We start from the raw sequence: 22,124 nt of genomic DNA, 5'->3' as shown, positions 1-22,124 counted from the left end.
GTCAAGGGAATGGCTACAGATGTCATTTATCTGGACTTCTGGAAAGCCTTTTACAGAGTTCCCCACAACATCCTTTTTTCTAAACTGGAGAGAGATGGATTCAGTGGGTGAACTGTTCAGTGGATGAGAAATTGGTTGGTTGGTAACATCCAGAGTGCAGTGGTCAATGGCTCAGGTCCTGATGGATGCCAGTGACAAGTGATGTGCCTCAGGGGCCTGTACTGGGACCAGTGTGATTTAGTATGTTCACTGATGACATAGATGAAGGGATTGAGTTCACCTTCAGCAAATTTTTAGATGACACCCAGCAGGGTGGTGCAGTTGACACACCTGATGGATGGAATGGCATCCAGAGGGATGTGAACAGGTTCAAGAACTGGATCCTTGGGAATCTCATGAGATTTAACAAAAGATCAAGTGCAAGGTGCTGCACCTGGGTCAGAGCAAGCTCCGGTATCAGCACAGGCTGGGGGATGAACAGGTGGAGAGCAGCCCTGGGGAGAAGGCCTTGGGGGTGCTGGTGGGTGAGAGGCTGGACATGACCCAGCCATGGGCACTCACAGCCCAGAGAGCCAAACGTGTCCTGGGCTGCATCCAAAGCAGCGTGGGCAGCAGGGGAGGGAGGGGATTCTGCCCCTCTGCTCTGCTCTGGTGAGACCCCACCTGGAACACTGCATCCAGCTCTGGGGTCCCAGCACAGGAAGGACAGGGACCTGTTGGAGTGAGTACAGAGGAATCATGAATATGATTAGAGGGATGGAGCACCTCTCCTGTGAGAAAAGTCTGGGGGAACTGGGATTGTTCAGCCTGAAGATTAGGCTTTGGGGTGGCCTTACTGTCACATTCCAGTACGTGAAGGGAACCTAGAAGAAATCTGGAGAGGAACTTTTTACAATGCCTTATAGTGATGGGACAAGGTCTTTAAACTGAAAGAGAGCAGGTTTAGATTAGATATTAAGATTAAATTCTTTACTGTTAGGGACTGAAACTGGTTGCCCAGAGAAGCTGTGGATATCCCATCCCTGGAGGTGTTCAAGGCCAGGTTAGATGGTGCTCTGGACAACCTGGTCTAGTGCAAGGTGTCCCTGCAGGGGGCTTGGAACTAGATGATCTTTAAGGTCCCTTCCATCCTCAGGATGCTCAGGTCCTGTAGTAATGGCATATCAGAACAAAACTGATTCAAATGTGATTGCAAGGAATGTCTTTTGTATATGTCACTACAATATGTTGGTGTTCCTTGCAAACCGTTTATACTTTCCTCTTGCAATTCTTAATATTTTTTTTCTTACTTAAAAGAGAACAGCTGCGTGGGTGCCATCTTTATCTTTTACTTCTGTAGAAAGAAGCAGAAGTGGTGGTTTTATGACTTGATACAGCACTGCTAAGATAAATCGACTTGTATGATTCGTCTTCAGGGATCATTTATTTGTGGCAAAGATATTTAAAGTGCTTTAATGTTAACTGGAACTTCCTTCTGAATACACTATTGGTGGTGGTGGAGTAGCAGTCTTTGGGCTCCAGTGGGGAGAAGAAAAATTCAAGTGTCATCAAGTGTCGTTGCCATTAAGTATAACATGCTTCTGAAAAGGACTCTATTTCCTGACTGAAGTATGGTTTGGGATAATAGCATCTCTAGTTTATTCAAGCATGGTATTTGTAGTGCCTGAAAATCTAAGTGAAGTCAGGGTGAAGGGTCTTTTTGTTGCTTTAACGTGGGATGTTGCTTTTGCCTAATCTACTTGTGTTGAACATATGGAATATTTGAATATGGAGCGATCCTCCTCCTAGAGAAGAAGTTGTAACAGCTGAAGAAAAGTGCTACAGCACCACTCCTTTTTTGCTTAACAGAACATAAACAGATTCCTATGTAAGTGCTGAATAATGACCTTTGCAGGCGGTCCTGTATACCTCCAGCCATAGGGATAAACGTGTGGGAATTCAGGCTTGTAGAACAAGGGAGTGAAGGTCATTTGGGTTGTCCTGGCTCCTCTCCACTTTTAGGAGGTATCTATACTTAGCAATTGACTGTACCTTAGGAGCAAGAAAGGGAGGTATACTTTATTACTTGCATTCGACGCCATTTTTATTTGAATCTTGAGAGTGGCAGCTGGCAAATGGAAGACTTTGTATTCAAATTGGTAACTGCAGAAGGAACAGGAACTCTTTTCCATCTTGTCTTGTGTGCGTGTGCGTGCACATACATGCAGAAGGAAGCAGAGGAAGGGAGCTCAAACACTAATGGGTCAGTCCTTAGGGAGGACAGGTTTTCCAGAAATAGAAGAAGCAGTATGCGCTGATGTGACAGGGAAGGCTATGAGAGCAAGATTATGTATAGATTGCACATTCAAAGCTGAGTGGTGAAGTAGTAATCACCTGGGCAAATAGTGAGTTTCTGGAATTTGTTTTTTCATCCTGTAGGTTGATGGCAATATTGTGAGCATTTTTGTTTGAGATAGAGCTCCCTTTCTGCCTTTCATTCCTGGTCCATGCCCTAGTCCTTTTTCTCCCCTTATACTTGCGTTCTCTGCATAAAAGGTCCTGATTGATAAAATGTTACCAGGGCAGGATCAGGGCTGTGTGCTGGTGTTTTGAACTTGGGCGGTTGTGTTGGGTTCAGGCAGTAATTGTCTAAAAGATTGCTATAGCCATGGTAAACTCAGGCATTACCAAAATAAACTTTTCAGAATTTTCCTGTTTGATAATCATGCCTGTTAAGGCGAGGGGGGCAAAATAAAGACAATTTTTGTTTCTGCTGCAACATTTGAACCAATGCACAGGTAATCAGTCAGTGAGACAATTGATTTGTAACTGGACTGAGGGAGCTGTGAATGTGTCTTTGGAGCCATGTACCAAGCATTCAGCTTGATTTTTGTGTTCCAGGAGAGAATTTTTGTGTGAATTTTTTCCTTTTTAAACAAAAATACAAGTTTCCCATTGGTGTCATTCTTTCTTTGTTTATGACTTCCTTTTACCTGTATAGGAGTTGCTAGTCTTTGCTGTGATAGCACTTCATTTTTTAAGAAGTCTCTGGAGACAGGCTCTCAAAATATGGAAATGTGCTTTCCAAATAAGCATCTTTCCTGATTACATGTCAGCACTTCATGTACAAACATAAAATGTGTAATTCTACTTTCAACCTTTGTAAGGACTGCTTCCACATAAAGGTGTTAGGGCCATATTTTTGTTCCTCAAGTAACTGTAATTTCTGTTGAGTATTGAAAAGTATAGATCAGTTTATTTTCTTTCAGAAACTCAGTAGTGATTACATTAGCATTTTTTTGCAGTCCTCAATGCCTTTTGCATAATTTCAAAATAATAATAACTTACACAGATGAGACATATTTTACTACACTCTAACGATGATATTATTTTTCTTCCCCTCCAGGAATTGTGGTGCTTGGATTAAACAGATCTCACGCCAAGAATGCACTTAGCAAAAATCTTGTAAAAATGGTAAGTGAAAAGAACAGTTTTTAGTATAAAGGTGAAGTATTGGAATGAAGCACTTTAAAAAGTGTTTGGTTATTGCCCTTCCTCCTTTTCTCTGTAGATGTCAAAAGCTGTGGATGCTTTGAAATCTGATAAGAAAGTACGAACTGTTATATTCCGGAGTGAAGTCCCGGGGATATTCTGTGCTGGTATGCAAACTTAATTTTCCTGAGAAGCTGGAAATCTGTATTCTCTTACTGCACTAAAAATAAAAAAAAAAAATTAAAAAAAAAAAAAGGCCCAGATTCCAAGGAAACATGTTTTTTTTATGTATTGATCTCAGTATCTCAGTAGCAAACAAAACATTTTTGTATGATTTTCCTCAATTGCTAACATGAATCAAATATTGGGTTTATTCTTTCTGTGTCATAAAGTATTTCAGAATATATAATAGTTTATCCATGATGGTGAAAAATAATTTCATTTATCTAGAAGCTCTTGTAGGTATGTCAGAGTAAGGTGCAAATAATTTTAGAGGCCATATAAAGAGGCTTTGTAGAAAGCTGTATCAAACCTGTATTTAAATGCATTAACTTGAACTTTTAATGAAAGAAACATATGTAAACATAAAATTTCATTATGAATATGCATGTTACTGCAGGCTGAATGTATTCTCAAATTAAAAACAAATCCAAACAAAAAGCACACACCACAGCCTCCATATCCAACAGTTACATGCATCTTGCCAAAGTGCTCAGAAAAGCAAAAGCTCTCAACTACCAGATGCTGGGAAACAGAATTTGCTGACATGTCAAGATCAGTTCATACAGCAGTATGTTTTGTGAATACCAAGTGAATAGTCTTCTTATTTAAAAATGTTTCAACCAGTCTTACTTTATTCAAATTTAATTTAAATTCATTTGAAACTGAAAACAGGAAATAGAAGTAAAACAGTTTGTTGTTTCTAATATATTAATAGAACTGTCAAGAAATAGATCAGTTCTGAAATTTTACTTTTCTGATCATTTCTTTAGTTATGCTTGATAGACCCAAATAACATAATTATTTTAGTTTTAGATGCAAAACAGTTTTTCCAATCTTTAAAATATGTAACATACCTAAGCACTCTTAGTTGCATTTAAAATTCTTTTTTGTTGCTTTTAGTAAGTCTGTTCTCACACAGATACAGTTTGTCACTTACAAGACTTGTGAAAATACTGGTCTTGGAAGAAAGGGAATAATCAATTCAGTACTTAGTAATACATATACATAGGTTAAATGTATATATATTAATCAGCATATTTAATTTAAAGGTTGTATGTTGTTTTAAATCAAGAAGTTTTAAGTTTGAGTCATCTCAGTAAAAAAAGGTTTAAAAACTGTAGTTTTTAAACTGATGAAGAATGTAGTATCAGAGCAACACATGCAAATGGTGTTTCAAGTTAAATGTTATGTACTTGAAATAAAAACATGGCTGTTGGGTTTTTTTAACTATGTTTTTTATTTGACATGCTTGAATTTTGTAGTAGTGTTGTATCGGAAATAGGGGAGCAGAAATACTGATTTTGAGGGAGACTATCTCAGGTATGCTACTATTACTGTACATGTGAGCTCCAAGTACATCTCCAGTATTCTTTGTTAGCTGTCTCTTCAGAGCTCTTTTGGTATTAAGATTTAACATAGTCATTGGTATTTGTTTGTCTGGCTTAAAAAATCAAGCAAGTCAGAGTATGTATTAGCACATAACAATAAAGAAGATATAAGGACATTAGGAAAGAAAATTAATCCTGAAAAGAAGACTGTGAAAGACAAGGGCTGGGTAGCTATATATGAATCTTAAACCAGACAGTTGAGATAGGGTGTGAACTAGGTGTCTGTAATTTTAAAATAGTGATGGGTGAAACGAGGTTCCTAAGAGAGGAGATTCCTATAGCTGAACAAGTGAAATAATGAATGTTCCAACAGTGGTAACCAGAATACTTGAGGCAGACTTTGTTAATGAAAATAGGCAAAAAGTGCACAGTGGATGGATGGATTGCTTCATTAGGTGACTTTAATGGGTGTCTCTAAAGAGAATAATAATAGAGGAAGCATAGTGAGATCTGGAAAAAACAGGTTAACAGCTTAGGGAAGTAAGATGAAGAGAGGAACATACTGGATGTAAAGAAGGCATTTTCTGGAGGGGACTCAGAAAATTCAGTAGAACAGAAGGAAGTGTTTTCAAACTTAAATGTTAAAGGAGAATGTGTTGCTTCAAGAACATTTAATTTCCTTAAAAAATGCAAGGATCATCTTGTGAAATGTCACATTTTCGTATGCCTTATAGTGCTATTTAGTTAGGCTAAACCTGGGATGTTTTTATTTCTTTGTATTTCCCCAGTAATGTTTTCTTGCTAACATGTAAGGGAATGTATGCTTTTAAAAATACACTTTTATGATTATTTTTTGGACCACCATCTGATGTTTTACAGACCGCATATTGGGAAACTTTGTCCTAGAATGTAGTTCCCTTTTATGTGTGGAATGAAGTCTAAGATTGTTAAATCCTGACATTCCTTAGCTATCAACAAATATCTGTGAAAGCCACAAGCCAAGTGTCTTGTTTCCTTCTAAGGCCTAGTCCACAAAACATGACATCCAACCATTTTTCACAAAGTAACAGTGTGGATGATTAAAAGATTTGAACTCTGTTGATGCCTGATGTAGATTTGGGTGATTTCAAGTTACGGAATTTTCACGTGGTGAAATGGGAGTGGGACAAAACTGGAGTTGTATAAAAGTATGTAGAGATGTGCCAGAAAACCTACTCCTTCATTTCTGCACAAAAATTCACTTTGAGTCTTCACCTACTCTTTTCTTTGTGTCTCCTTTTTAATACTTCATACATCCATGGGTGCAGAAAATTCCTCATTAATGCTCTAGCACTGATCAAAAGGGACACCCAGAAGTCAAAGACTTGCGTGTCTGGTGTTAAGGATGTCTATGATTATGCGTAGACTATGTCTGTGAGTAATTACGTCTATCATGGCTTCTTGTGCTTCCATTAGAAATGCTCTGGCACTGAGTCACTTCTTGGCTCCTTTCTTTCTCCATCTGAAACCAAATAAGTAAGGTATTGGCTTTTCTGGAGTGACATGTGAGACCAGTCCTAGCTTATGTAAGTTGTGGCTGAGTGCTTGCCCCATTCTGCAGCTAAAGCAGGTGAATACTCTGTACAGGGATCTTTTTATTTCCCGACAGTGTTCCATTCTTGAGGAGGGCATAGGCTTATGCATGGAATAAAGCAGGTGTGCTATGGGTAAAGTGTCTGTGATCAAGTAGTCATGGGCTGTGCTGTGTTCACACAAGGGGCCAAATTACATTCACATAGGCAGTTTGAATAGCTTGATTTTTCATTATTAATATAATTTTAACATATGTATATTAGTGATATTACTGAGGCACTTTTTGTGAGCAGATTTTTAGGCTTTTTCATCTTCAAGATATTTCTAGAAGTAAGAATGCACAGTTGTGTTGGGTGATATGGTACTGTGAGGAAGAGAGGAGGCAGTATCCACAAGTTGTTGCAAAACCTAATTTTGTGTCAGTATGTTCACAGAATGGATAAGGTTGGAAGAGACTTCAGTGAGGTCATCTGGTCCAACCTCCCTGCTCAATCAAGGTAATTCTGGAGACAATCTTAGAGCTTCTTCTGATTTTAACTACATGAGGTCAAAAAAAAGATACAAATAAAATACACTGCTTAAGAGTACTTCTTTTGGTTTTTCAGATAGTGTTTGATTATGATTTTGGTCCGAAGAGTTGAACAGGCTAATACTGCACCTTAAAGCTTTTGTTGTTCAATTTTCTAAGGCTTTGAATAAAAGCTAAAATAATATTTATAGAACTTCTAGTTGTAATAGAATTTACCTTGGGAAATGTTTTGGCTGAAACTGAAGACTGCTGCATGGTTCTAGGTCTCCTGTTTTCTCCTACTTTTTCCCACCTCACCCACTCTTGTCAGTGTATTTGATGGCATGAAATAGGGATTATGCTATATGTTGCAATTGAAAACTATGGATGTTTGAGATCAGGTAATATTCTTCCCTTTTTAAACAGTTTTATATGTTGATGGTTATAGTGATTAAAGAAAGATGCTTTTTATATTCTTTTCCTTCCAACTTTTCGCTTGCTGTTCATTGTATTGCTGTTTTTCTTGGTACTGTCATGTTCCTCCAGCACTCTTTTCATGTCCTGTCAAGAAGGCATTGAAAAAACATACTCCTCATGTATTTGTCTCAGGCAGTAACTTACTGGCCCATAGTCCGTTGGTTCAGTTTACAACTCATGCTATTAAATAAAATCCCTTGCTACTGATTTACCATTCAGGGTAGTTCCTCTGGTGCCTGAACAACCAGGACAGTTGCTTAACCCTCACTGTCCAAATCCAGTCAGGGATCATTTCTCTTAATAATTCATGTGTGAGTTGTTGTCAGTTTCCCTGCATCCATCACTCATCTGTTGATACAAGAAAAAATCCTAGTATCTCATAAAGGAGAAGAAGGACTAGAGGAACACACTGCTCCTGGATTTTGATTTGCGTGAGAGAGTTGGGAGAGCTTTCTGGGGAAAGATCTTGTAACTTTTTGGGACTTTCGTAGTGACTTTGTTTAGAGTGTGTTTAGAACAGTCTCTCTTCAGTATTGTTTTTTCAAAGTGATCTGGACTGTATGAAATAGAGGTTGTGAGGTTGATGGGTTATTTGCTTTGTATATGTGTGCCTACAAAGAGAGCTTTGGAAAAATTTTTACTTGACATATTTGAAAAATGTTCTTTGGAGACCTTATTTCAAAAATCTTTGAGACATATCAGAATACAGACAGTTAACTTTTTGCTGTTGTTGTAACAGGCTTTCAAGTCAGTTTGAAAAATTTGGGTATTTGAGCTCTTTAAACCACTTTGACCTAAAAGTTGCTGCAGCTTGGCCAATTCCCTTCTTGGAAAAGCAGAAGTAATCTCTCTGCCAGAAAAAATTCACCATTTGAATCTGTGGTGTGAGTAAAGCCAACCCAAATGCTTTTCCTGTTGGCATAAATTGTCTGCATCAGAATTTTGTTTCCAGGGTTAAATTGGCTGTACGGAGTCTAATTCCCAGCTGCCACTTCCAGCTGGTGCAGTTTTTCTGGCAGAAGTTTATGAAGCAGACAAGCCGGGTAGAGCAGATCCTTGAAGACTTCTTTGTTTATGGGGTTTTGATGTGGAAGAGTAGAGGAGTTTCATAACAGGTCTCAAGTACTTGACCTACTCTTATTTTTATAGAACTAGCAGGAGTAGTAGGGAGGTATTACTGTGGGTGTAGTCTCCTTTTTTCTTGCAGTCTCTGTTAAACAAGCAAGGAGAAAGTGTATACTTTCCCGGAACATACTTGGTTGTCCAGATTCCAGCGCCTGCACCAGAAACTGAGAAGAGAGTTTGTGTATTACTCTGCTCTTCCCTCTTGAGCATTCAGATCACACATGAAAATGTGTTAGTGTCTTCTGAATTTCTGTTGCTATATGTACTTTTCATTCTCCCAAATAAATGCCTTTTGATGAAGGCTGTAGCTAGGTTCTTTTCTCTTTCTCATTCCAAGCTTTCACCAGTGTTCAGGCTCCAAGTGATGTTAGCTGCCTGTAGACTATTAGGCTCAATGAGAGTTGCATTTTTCCTAGAGCAACATCAGTGACGTGAAATGCGTCAGGTTGGTCAGCCATGCGGCCGCCCTGTCTTGAGTGTGTGCACAGTCATCTGTTACCTTTGGATTCTACAGCTTGCATTTGTTCGACAGATGATTTTGCTTCTTAATTTTGTTGTTGTCTTTCTGGAATGACTAATTCCTGTAATGATTATCTAGAGCACAAGTTGAACAACTGAGCCAGTAAAGAGTGCAATTAGGATTGTGGTTTGATCCTCTAGTCTATATACAGAAAAAAATCCCTGTAAGAAAAACTGGTTTAAAAATCTTTCTTTTGTAATTACCTCAGTAAGCTAACTCCAAATGCTCCTCTACCTTCTACCCTGACAACACATACTAAATCCCAGAAGAAGTTGGAATGACAGTGGATTTTTCAGTGCTAAAAAATGCAAATAAGAGTTTTCCAGGAAGTTTTTCAGTAAGAATATGAAAATCTAGCTATGTTCATTTTTTTTAATTTCCAAAAGACTGATCCATTCCTGATGAGGAAGCAGGTACAAGGAACGTGATAGGAAATTGGGTGGGACTGTACTTAACAGTGCAGTCTTCAAATCAGCATCTAATCAACTGTAAAATTTTAAGCTAAGAATCACTTGTCTGTCTTCTCATTGGTCATTGCAATACCTTACTTGAGAAAATTATAGACCTTGGTTTTCATTTGTTCAACTTTCTGAGAGTTGTTCTCTAGTTGGGAATAGAGCTTTTAAACCAATGTATTCAGTTCACATGGGCCTTTCTGAGAAGAGACCAGGAGTTGTCCTGGTACTCAACAGAGCAAGCTGCAGCCATTTTGAAAACAGACCCTTGACTGCCCGATGCTGAGTCTTTAAGTGATGCTGGTGGCACCTCTGTGATAACATATATATTAGAAATTGTAAAGAACCATGTGCAGCAGCCATGAGGGCAGAGTGAGAAAAAAAATGCAAGAGGAACAGCCATGCAGACACCCAGATCAGTAGCAAGGAAGGGGAGGAGGTGCTCCAAGTGCCAAAGCAGAGATTCTCTTGCAGCCCAAGGACAAGACCATGTCAAAGCAGGTTGTCACCCTGGAGCTCATGGGAGACCAATCTGGAGCAGATATCCACATTGCAGGCCATGAGGAATGCCATGCTGAAGCAGGTGGACACGCCTGATGGAAGCTGCAGCTCATGAAGAGCCCAGTCAGGAGCAGGTTCCTTGCAAGAGCTGTGACCTATGGAGAGCAGCCTATACAGGACCAGATGTTCTGGCAGTTGTGGCCCATGAGGGACCTATGCTGGAGAAGTCTGTTTCTAAAGGACTGTGCCCTGTGGAAAGGACCATGCTGAGGAAGTTCTTGAAGAACTATGTCTCCCGTGGGAAGTCCTGGGAAAGTCTGTTCTGTTTTGGAGGGATCCTGTGCTGGAACAGGGAAAAAGAGTGAGGAGGAAGGAGTGGCAGGGATGAAGTGTTATGGTCTAATTGCAAGCCCCATTCCCCCCTCCCTCTTGCTCTGCACAGCAGTGGGAAGAGATGGGGGAGTTAGTAATCAAGTTAAGCCAGGAAAAAAGGAAGAAGGAACAGTGGGGAGAAGATGGATTTATTTTGGTTTTTGTTTCTCACTATCTATCTTTTATTGGCAATAAATTAAATTTATCTTTCCTAAGTCCATTCTGTTTTGTGCATGATGGTAGCAAGTAAGTGATCTCCCCGTCTTTATCTTGATCCATGAGCTTTTAATTATATTTTCTTCCCTATCTTACTGAGGAAGGGAACTGGCAGAGAGCCTGAGTTAACCTACCACATCCAGTTATTATGGATTTTTCAAAGTAAGATTGAGGCAAGACCTTTATTCTTAAAGAGCTGTGAAATTGAGAGTGGATTGGTTATATAAAGTCTCAGAGGTTCTTGTATAAAAAATGGTCTAAAATAAAAGTAGTCAGAAAGATTTCTCTCCAATTGAGTGAGTAGTGACCAGAGCTGTATAATAAGTATGGTACAGAAGCTAAAGTGGAATAACTTCAGCAGAAACGACTAAGTATGTAACTGCTTTGTTCTTTTTCCATCCCTTACTTGAGGTGCAGGATTTTTTTCTTAAGGCTTGTGCATGACATATGTTTAGATGACTCTCTCTTCCTATATTGTGTGCTCTGAAGAGTTGTGTATGAAATACTGTATGTCCTCTAGTTTTGAAGTTCTCTAATGACAACTTCAGTTTAGTTACTCTTTTAGTACCAGGAGCAATTTATAAAAACATTACATTTCTGTCTCAGAGGGATTCCATTCTTTCACTGAATACAGACAGTTTGAATTGAAAGTACTTCCAACCACCGTGTACTTGTCTCCTGTGTTGCCATATTGCCATAGCATAAAACTTAAAAAAAAAAAAAGTTTCTGTTAATTGGATGTATTCAGCTGTGATGCTAGTTGTGGATATTTCCATGCCATTTTTCTTCCTTTTTTGGTCTTGAATGAGCTGTAGACCGTAGCTTACTGTGATTTGTGAGCACAAAATAAAAACCAAATTTTAGATCAGGCCATAAGTGGAAGGATAAATTATGAGCTCCAGCTAGAGAGTCATCTTTTTTAGCAGTATTTTTCCTTGATTGATGCAATTTTGAGATTTGCTTTTTGAAGTTGATGAAACAGAACATCTGACCATTCCTTCTCTTTTGTGGCTTGTGACATCTGATAAAAAATGGAAATGTAAAGGTTTATTTATTCCAATAATACAAGCATTCTTCCTTTTCCTTCCTCAGGAGAGTTGAAGCCATCTTGAAGTTGAGATCCATGCTATTACTTAAAGTTTATTAAAAAGATCTGAACCTGTCTGAGTTGGTCCTCTGGTTGTGTAGTGAGCTTTGCCAAACAGATTCAACATCTTGTAGAGAGTTACCTAATTTGATTGATCAGGCTGGTGTTTTACTAGTATAATATTTACCAAAGGCTGGACTCTAATACAGTTACATGGAAATACAGCACCTACTTCAGGTACTTGAAATCTGGGATTATTTTGTGTGATGGATATCTTTCTTTAGAACTAATTTTGAGGAACAGAAGACTATACTATATTTGGTGTTATTCAGCTGGCTTATGTGTTCTGGGAAGTACACAAGCAGAATTAAGGTGTATCTTTGGCTATTGGAGAACACAGTGAGGGTGTTGTAAGTTTTACTTACTGATTACAAAATAATATTTTAAAAATGTTTTCTGTTTTAATAGTTTAACAAATTGTTCTAGGCTTTTAGTCCATTGCAACAAATGCACGCAACAAATGTGGTATTTTCTGGAAATATTTTTTCCAGTGAAAGCCACCTAAAATATTTGCTAAATTCTAGGTAAAATATATATTTCTGAGGTAGTGGTATTAGGTTAGCTCTTTATCCAGAGGAGGGTAACAAGAAAAGGAATGACTTTACCAAAGCCATTAAAAATTATAAAAGCATGGGGAAAATTGATCAATTTGAATGTCTAAAATTGTTAAATTGAAATATTAGATACAAAGTAATTTGTTATGTCTGGAGAAGTAGTTATAAAGCATAAATACATTGGTGATAAGAGAAATTTATTTGTTTGGATTCTGTATATGGCAGTCAGAGTTGTGCTCAGGGTATCCTCTGAGTAGTTGTGTAGAAAACCTAGTTGGCCATATTTGAGTTCCCTTCCTACATCTTGTTTATATTATGTGGAGTAAAAATTTTGGAGGTGCAGCTTGCTTTTTATAATGGTAAATAGTGGGTTGGAGTCTAGCTTCACAGCTAAGACTTTTATAACCAAATGACTAAAGACATTTAATGAATGAAAATAAATATAACCATATAGCTTACAAATAAGTAAATCAAGTAGGATCCTGAACAACTGGAGAACTTCTGAAGTTTCTTGAGATGCTTGAAATTGACACAATGCTCATCTTTTGGATTGTTACAGAAATGATACAGAAGTCTCCAGAGTAGACATTTGTAGTGACTTGCTGTCCAAACTTGACACAGGCAGGAACGGTGAATATCTGCGATATGCACCTTCAGCACATCCCAGGATTTAAATAAAAGTGACATCTTGATGATTATGAATCAATGAAAGGTACCTCACTGGGGTACCTCACCTGAGTACCCAGAAGAGAGAAACACACATACAGACCTTACTTATAATGTTATAATGAGTTTTCAAATAGTGAAATCTTTTCTGGAGTTGATTTACAGACTAAATTAATATGAAAAAAATACTGGATGGACGCAGAACATTTATGTTGGGAAAACTGTGTTCTGCAGTGGTTGTCTCTAGGTTGTTGAACAACTTGTCTTCTCATTTTCTCTAATAAAGAGGCTCTGCTTTCTGGATATAAAATATATAAAATCTTTTACATAAGTATTTAGAGAATAATCAGAAATGCTTTTCCTCTGTACTTGTTTGTCGTTTTTTTAATATGCTTCTCAAGGGTTTGGTCCACAGATGTCTTTGGTGATGTTGCTGGCTTGTTGCAGCTTTTGCTGCTTGGAAATGTATCTTTAATGGCTATGTATGTGCTGCAAGTGCAATGCTTTTAATTTTTGGTTTAAAAACAATTGTTCTATACTATTTCTATCAGGTTTATCCAAAGCCATATTTTCTAGGTTGCATAAGTAGATGAATTCCTGTATTTCATATCCTTGTTACAGTTGGATTTGACTTTTGGTATGTAGTCCTTGTGGTACTGCTTAGGACTGCTTGGGAGTTGTATTGAATTTCATGTATAGGTACTGATATGCATCACACTTTTTTTTCCCCTCCTTTTTTATCTTGTATCATTGAAGCATGTAATTAGAAGATTATTGACATACATGACACCATGTAAAAAAATTCCCATAATTGCTTACATGTTAGAGATATGTAGATGACTGTCATAAAGAAAGATTTAACTGGAAACTTGCATAACTGTCACCAGACTGCTTCTGATGTTTGTGTGTGGATCAAAATGAGAGGACTGTGGAATTCAGTGCTGCTGAAGTCTTTGATTTGGTAGGGTAGACTAGTGGGGAGGCTGCTGTATCTGATCAGTTTTGTTTCCGTGGAAGTGAGTAAAGTCTTCTTGAGATTCTCCTGTTCAGAAATAATATTAGTGTGGTATAATTTGTCATCTTTGAGCAAGCTATAGTCTGTGTCCTGCAGGTGTATTAAAACTAGATAACTGTTGACTGAATATCTAAACTTTAAGCTCTTTGAAGCCACAGGGCAGTTCAAATGAGTCCTCTGATAACCTTGTATATATCAGCTTTCAGATTTCTGTACCTCTCTGTAGCTATTTTGAAGTATTTGAGTTTTTTTTTCTGTGGTTGATGTGTGTACTAACAAATGTATTAATTACTAGTGGTCTTATCTTTAAAACTTGTACTGGGCATGTCTGGTTTAGAGTTCATTTTCATGTAGCAGCCCATATGGTGCTGTGTTACAGATTGGTGACCAGAACAGTGTTGAAAAGACACCAGTGTTTTAGTTGTCACTGTACAGTGCTTGCACAACATCAAGGTCCCCTATGCTTCTCACTGTGCCAGTCAGTCAGCTGAGGGTAAGCAAGAGGCTGGGGCGCGACACAGCTGGCACAGCCAAGTTGAATTGAGCAGGGGAATATTCCGTAACATATGACATCACATTCAGCAGTAAAATTGGGTAGTTGTTTTTCCAAAATAGACCTTGCTCAGGACTGGAGAGACATTGTTCTGCTGGTGGGGAATGACTGCTTTTGCATCGTTTGTTTTCTTCTTTTTTCTCCTTGTACTTATTAAACTGCTTTTATCTCAACGTGCAAGGTGGGTCTCCCTCCCCACTGCTTTTGCTGTTCTTTTCATTTCTCCATCCTGCTGTGCAGTGAGAAGGCAACTGGGTGGGGGCTTACCTGTTATCCACAGTCAAGCAGTGCAAAACTATGGCTTTGTATGACATGAAAAATGAAATCTGGAGTCATTAGCTGGATTAGTTCCAAAAATGTCCTGTATGGTAATGAATACCAACATTGCTATATTGCTACTGTACTCCTTTTTAGCTTTGCTACAGGGATGCTTGAAGTCACTTTAAGCCTGTTCTGACAGGTGTTGCAGCCCTAGAGGGTTATTCTTTTTCCCCATTTTATTTTCAGAATACAGTGGTGAATTCTTAATTAAGAACTTGGTATTTAGGGAGCTGCTCCTTAGCTATTTTTAATCCAAAAGTACCTTTATCCCTCTTCCGGTAGAAACCCAGGTTTTGGAAAAAGATTCTTTCAGTACCTCTAACTCATCATGGTTAGCAGTTACACAAACTTTGAGAGATGATTTATGGGTGTTGTTATTCTCAATGCTTCACATGCTGCATTTTTTTCTTGGAGTCTGGAATTGCAGCACCTTAGAATATTAGGTATTAGATTATGAATTTGAGATATATTCCTGAATTATGAAATATTGTTTGACTGTCTTTCTTTATAGACCTGCATCAGCAATGTGGTTTTGCTTTAAGCCTTTAATTTCAAATTTTGGAGTGGAGAAAAAGTTGTTTAAGAATGAAAACCTTTAATTTTTCACTTTTTTTTTTTTTAGATGTCTTGAGAGCTGGGTTAGTATCATAACTGGCATTAACACAATTCAGGAACTTTATCTTTTCAAATTAATTTCTCTCTTGGTAATAAATACATTTTTAGATTTCCAAGACAACTTTGCATATTTTAAATAGAGTTTTAAGTAATTGATTGGAAAGCACAGAGGACTGTATTAGGTAGAAATCTGTCTTTTTGTAATAGCAAGTTGTTCATGGTTTGGTGGTTGTAATGGGTTAGTAGCGGTGTTGAACAAATTGGTTGAGTCCAGCAAGATCCCTGGAGGTATTTAAAAGGTGTGTAGATATTCACCTAAGGGCTAGGTGAATGATTGGATTTGATGATCTGAAAGGTCTTTTCCAGCCTAAACAGTACTTTGATTTCATGATACAAGACCTGTTTTAACATGACTATGGTGGAGTCTAGCTATTTTAGTTCATGTAATTTTCACTCTTCAAATCTTAGTTGAAAGAAAGCAAAGTGTGCTCATGGATCCATTTTTTTGTCAGAACTTACACTCACTCATCTATGATCCACGTAAAATGGTTTAAAATTTTGTGGTTTTAAAGGGACTAAAACCATGTGAAGATCACTTTAACAGGAAGTTATGGATTATTGATTAGCCCTAATCATACTAAATTGGTAAGATAAATTTGGCTAGGCCCTGGTAAATGCATTTGTTCTTAGATGAGGAACTTAATTCCTTTCAATTTCTGTTATGTACCTCTGAACATTTGACTTTCCACTGCAGTGTCTAAGGCCCAGATCTCTTCCATAAATATTAAATCAAATTGAGTAGTCTCTTCCATTTGAAATGCTCATTTCACGTCTGTGGGTATTTGTCATATTGATTTGTGAAGAAAGGATGCTAGTTTTCCTCATGGTTTTCTGGGGTAAATTGTCACAGTGTACGGTATGAGTTAATGCGTTTCTCTGGAGTACTAAGTGCCTGTGGCACCTGATTTCTTTATTGGTGAGGGAACTGAGCTTGCTTAGCCATTTATATCCTTGGCAGAGAAAACCTGCTGGCAAAAATAATCTGATGTCATGTGCTTGGTGGTAGTGTGCTGGAAATAGAATACATGTGCGCAACACATGGCAAAAATAGTCATTACATGGTAAATAATTCTTTCCCATTTGCTTTTGAAAAGAATAAAACTGTTATGTAGTAGAGGTACTTAGACATGTCTGAATCTATAAAATTTTCGCCTTAAGATGTTTGCAACAGTTAGTTTCACATCTGCTTTTATAAATGGCTTAGAATTGGGTATAATGCAGCTATATATGTGTGTTAATTGTCAAAAATACAAAGAAAAGCTTCCAATAATTAAAATATTTTACTCTCTTCTCATGTCTTTGCCTGCAGCTGACACTGGTTTACTTTAAGAATACCTTTGTTGTATATATACTTCACTAAAAGATTTTTTTCGGTGGCATCTAAATTGAATGTGCAGCTTGAAAGCTGAAGGAGAAAAAAGTAACTGAATTTACATAAATGTAGCATAGAGTTGCTTATATATATGCATATGTAACATTACCTTTGTAATATGTTCGTGAAGTGATGTAGGAAAATTTAGATACCTGTCTGCAGTGAAAATGGTTTGAATTTTGTACGTAGATTTTTTTTCAATGTGCAATCTGTGGACATTTGTTTGAACATTTAAAAATTTATTAAAACAGAGAATTTATTTGCAAAAGTAGTATAGATAATATGAAAATGAAGAAATTCTGAACTTTCTGCTTTGATTTTTTTCCTTGTAAAATTTTTACTTTTTTTCCTAGTTAAGCACTGATTCCATGTGTGTGATTTAATAAATAGAAGTACATGGGTACTTCTGTTTATACAGATCAGGCAACTCCTCTTTTGTCTTGCACCAAATTAATAAGTAAAAGAAAAGCTGTGACTTTTAGTCAGATCATGCCTGTTGTAACAAAATGCAGTTTCTCCAATATTAATAAATGATAAAAAGCTTCAGTGATACTGAAATTGGCTAAGAATGAACTTTGTAACACAATTTGAAGTATTAGAAAGCAGGCATTCTTTATTGCAGCTCTGGACACATTCAGAGGATTTTTCCTCTAATTGAATGTGTGTCATGAAACTTTACAGCAGGGTATTTATTCCATCGTGATCATACATATTCATTACAGCATACTTCCTAGGTAATATATAAACATCACTTTTCCTAGAACTGGTTTACATGCATCCACTTCCTATTGGAAGTCCTTTTATGATCCTAGAGGGTTGTCTAGAGGGGTCTCTGGTTGTTGTATTCACTGGGTGCCCCCAAGATTGTAATGACTTTGCCTTGAACTTCTCTTAGGGTATGCGCTTTTCTTTCTTGTTACATAACTTTGCCACAAAAACCACTTATGTTCCTCATCATCTGTTTATCCACTGGTTCCAGTTACCAGTTTAGCATCCTGTATGTCTGCTTTTGCATTCTTTTATCTAATTTTTAGTTAGAATTTGAGCTTTTTTTTGCAACTTCAAGGAACTGAAAACTTCTGTTGTCTGTTGTCTGTCAACAGATAGGTAATTAATTGTCTACAATTTCCCTCAGCATCTTCCAATCTAATGTATGTAGTTTATATTAATAGTGAAGCATCAGGGTTTTGTAGGGTATAAGAAATTTAGATCTAAATTAATATTTTTTTATTTTAAGATTTCTTTATGGGGTTCCTGTTACCAGCTGGAACTTACTGAATGCAAGTGGATGGACATGCTTTTTAAGTGATTGAGCTCTGGGTGCAAATATCACCAATCTGTTTAATTTGGTAAACCCCTCCGGATGGCAGGTAACACTCCCGTGTTGGCTCTCCTTTCCCTTCCTTTCTTTCTCTAGGGTAATTTTGCTGCCAAGTCTGTTGGATGGTCTTTAAAAATAGAGGAGATCAAATATCTCTGAAGTATTTTAAAATAGCAAGTCCTTAGAAGATAGAATTGAGTTTGCAATATTGGTGCTGAAAATATATTCAATGGATGGAAAATTTTGCTATTTGCAAGCTCTTTGGTTTATTTTTCTGAGTCAGTTTGAAGCCTTTGGGGACACTGGGAGTAAGGGGAAGTACTGCTTTTGAACTGTGTAACTTGGTATACTGACAAATAGAATTGCAGCTGCTGTTTGCATCTCTGAGTTTTGTGTGAACAAAGAATAATCAAGAGATGTTCCTGTTCATGGCTCAAATACTTACTTGTCCTTAGTTTCACATGGAGGAACACATTCTACTGTGTAGAAAGGCAAGACTTTGGCCTTGAGTGCTGTCCCAGTATCAATGTGAGCCAGAGATGCTGGTGCAGGAATGGCAGCCGTTTTAATGGTGGTGTTCCATTGGTTTTTTGTTTGTTTGTTTTTTTGCGGTTTTTTTGGCCTAAGTTTTTTGAGTAGACCTAGAATGGCCAATGCTGAGCTCTATATCTTTAACCAGGAAGGTGCTTCTTCTCCAGTTTGGGTTTTCCCACAAAAATCCTTGTTCTTCTTACCTAGTGTATCTTGAAAAGGTTTCTAGTCAAACTCAGTTTTCGCCTCATAATCTTTCTAAGGCCATTACTTCAAGTCTTTCTTCAAGTTTGTTTGAAGTCTGATGTATGTAGAGAATGGTCATTCTGTAATTTGGAGGCAACAGAATGTGACTATTGTTGCAGATATTCCTTACAATGTGTCTGTGGTTTCATATACTGCATGTATTATTTACCAGCTTCTTTAAAAGTTCCACCGAAAGTATCAGTTGCTGCGTAGCAGCACGGAATTCAGTTTCATTGAATCTTGACCTGTGGGAAGTTTACAGCTACTATACCATCATGACTAATACAGACCATTGGAAAAAAAAAAAAAAAAAGCCAAAGAGGTACTGGGTGATGCCTGTGAAATCAAGGGAAAGAATGAAGGGTAGTGAAAAAGAAGAAAAAGACTTTCACCGATGTGAAATGCATTCAAGTGATCTAGCAGTTCAAATAGTGGTTTTTCTCAAGAAAAACTCCTCCTTTCTTTAATAGGATTTATGCTTGAATAATGACTTCAGGACTTCTTTAGAAGAAATTCTGACTTTCTCTTTTTTACCACATAGCACACTTCCTCCTTTTCTGTTTACAGCTCATAAAACTGGGTGTGCTGTTAGTTAACTATTTTTGTACTTACTGCTAATCAAAAAAGATAACCCCATCAGTATCGATTTCTTTTAATCTTAAAACCCCATATCTGCCATGGTCAGATATACAGTATATGCAAAATATTTGAGTCAGTCATCTGTGATAGTGCTATGAAATGTCTTTTTTTGATTACTGAATTTACTAGAAATCAAAGTGGAGCAAACAGGTTGCTGAGAATTTTGGGTGTGTTCATATTTTTTTTGTGTTGAAAGGCTTAGTACTACTTACTAAGAATATTTGGTCTGAATATTCCTTAAAGGTTTGAGAAGAAGGATGAAGAGTCTCACCACTAGCAAGTTTTGGGAATGCTTTCTAATGAATCAGAAGATAGAAAACTGTGTGTCAGTTGTTATTATAGGGATTTGATGTTAGCAGACTTTACTGCAAAGCTATTGCAATTGATACAAATGAGATATGGTACTACATTAATGCTATCTTTTTCAGTAGTAGTGGTGTTAGAATAGCCATATGTGATTATTCTAGTAAGTAAATTAGTTTTAGTTTTGGTGCTGATTTGTTCAGAGGATTTTGTTATGGAAGATGTAGAATAAATAGAAGTCACAATTAATAATTCCACAATTAGGTTGGAGATAAATAATAGGGCAAAAATACAGCTGTTGTGGCTGTCAGACTTTAACTTTGCTATTCTGTATAAGAATTCAGTTATGTTTAATGTAGAAGTTCTCCTAGTGAAGGTTGAATTTGAAAATGAAGAGTTGTTTGGGGAAGTTGAAGTTGAATTTTCAGACTACCAGAATGACTAAAGAAGTACTTCTGTAATGCTTGTTGTGGAAATAACATAATAACACAGAAATACAAGTTGTATAGGAAAAAGCCTTTTTGCTGTTGTTGTGGTTTTGTTAAAAGAAAAAGCTCTGTGTTGAATAATAATTGCAACATACATTGTTTTTTATTAAATGCTGATACTTCTCTTTACCATGATGTGTGTTGTAAGCTCACAATCTTGTCCTTTAGCTGGGATATTTTATGAGAAATTATTCTAAGCTTGGAGCACACAGGTTTGTCATGATTTGATTGTTTTAAAGGCCCGTGGTTGTGGTTCCCAGCCACTTACCAGCTGACCTTCACTACTGCTACCACCATTTTCTCTTTCTGGATCTTCTCCATTGATTCTGTATCTGAGATTCAAAAATTATGCAACCTTTGTGCTGGTCTTTTGGGGTTCCTGATTTGTTAGCTTGACAGAACTCAGCAGAACTGTCACATAGCAGGGGATCAAAAATAATGTCGTAATTTACTATTTGGTAACGTGTAACTGTCCCATCCTTGTACTTTTCCACCAGTACTGGTGTTGTGGTTTAACCCCAGCTGGCAACTAAGCACACACAGCTGCTTGCTCATTCCCTCACCAGTGGAATTTTAGGGAGTGAATAGGAAGAGTCAAAGGTAGAAAACCTATGAATTGAGATAAAGACAGTTTAAGAGGGAAATCAAAAGATTTGGACACAAGAAAAGTAAAAAAGGAATTTGTTTACCACTTCCCATGGACAGGCAGGTGTTCAGCCCTTGCCAGGCCACATCAAGTACAACTGTGGCTTGGAAAAAAAAATGACATCACTCCAAATGTCCTTCCCTTCCTCCTTCTTCCACTACACTCTATATCCTGAGCATGATGTCACATGGTCTGGAATACCCCCTTGGTCAGTTGGAGTCCCCTGTCCTGTCTGTGTCCCATCCCAATCTCTGATGCACCCCCAGTCTCCTCGCCATCATGCAGTGCAAAAAGCAGACAAGACTGTTTCTGTGTGTAAACCCTGCTCAGGAATAACAAAAAACCTCTCTATATTATCAACCCTGTGCTCAGCACAAATCCAAAACACAGCCCCATACCAGCCGAAAAGAAAAAAAAATTACCCCACCCAAAACCAGCACAACTGGTCTATTTCATGTTTCATGGAGGAAACTGCAAGAAGTCTTGTTGTAATATGGCTGTAAGAGGATAGGGACTAGGGAGTGACTGAGGCAGTTACTGGATGATGGAAATTTCATAAAGAAAACTGGTTGGTGTTTGGGAAAAAAATGACTTTAAAGAGGTGGGGTTTGTAGCTTTATAATGGTTCTTTTTTTCCCTGCTTCTGCAAGTGAAGATGAATTCAGGAAACACATGTGAGGTGTAAGCTGCCTTTTTTTTTTTTTTTTTTTTTTTTCAGCTGAAGAGGTTAACGGGAGGAATATTCTTGTGTGTGTCTAAATTTAGAGCTGAACACACGGGATGGAAAAAAAGCCAGCTGACTTTAATCTGTATCTGGTCTGAATTTGCATAGGCATTGGAAGAAGATTGTAGACCCTTTGTATATGAAGTTAGTTGTTTA

At 37.5% G+C, this 22,124-nt stretch overlaps 1 protein-coding gene across 4 annotated transcripts in view; it reads left to right on the top strand.

Moving 5' to 3' along the window:
- The window catches only part of AUH (AU RNA binding methylglutaconyl-CoA hydratase), a 110,477-nt gene that overhangs the window by 5,873 nt on the left and 82,480 nt on the right, over window positions 1-22,124 (top strand). For all 4 annotated transcript variants that reach the window (XM_042023392.1, XM_042023391.1, XM_042023394.1 and 1 more), the window contains exons 2-3: window positions 3,386-3,453; window positions 3,551-3,638. In XM_042023392.1, coding sequence (XP_041879326.1) covers window positions 3,386-3,453; window positions 3,551-3,638 — 156 coding nt within the window. The remainder of the gene's footprint in view (window positions 1-3,385; window positions 3,454-3,550; window positions 3,639-22,124) is intronic.

Source organism: Corvus kubaryi, unplaced genomic scaffold (assembly GCF_017639235.1).
Source record: "Corvus kubaryi isolate FWS band 111438036 unplaced genomic scaffold, C.kubaryi_AGA036_p1.0 37249, whole genome shotgun sequence".
NCBI lineage: Eukaryota > Metazoa > Chordata > Aves > Passeriformes > Corvidae > Corvus > Corvus kubaryi.
Note: the sequence above shows the minus strand (reverse complement) of the source record. Positions and strands in the feature narration are given on the sequence as shown.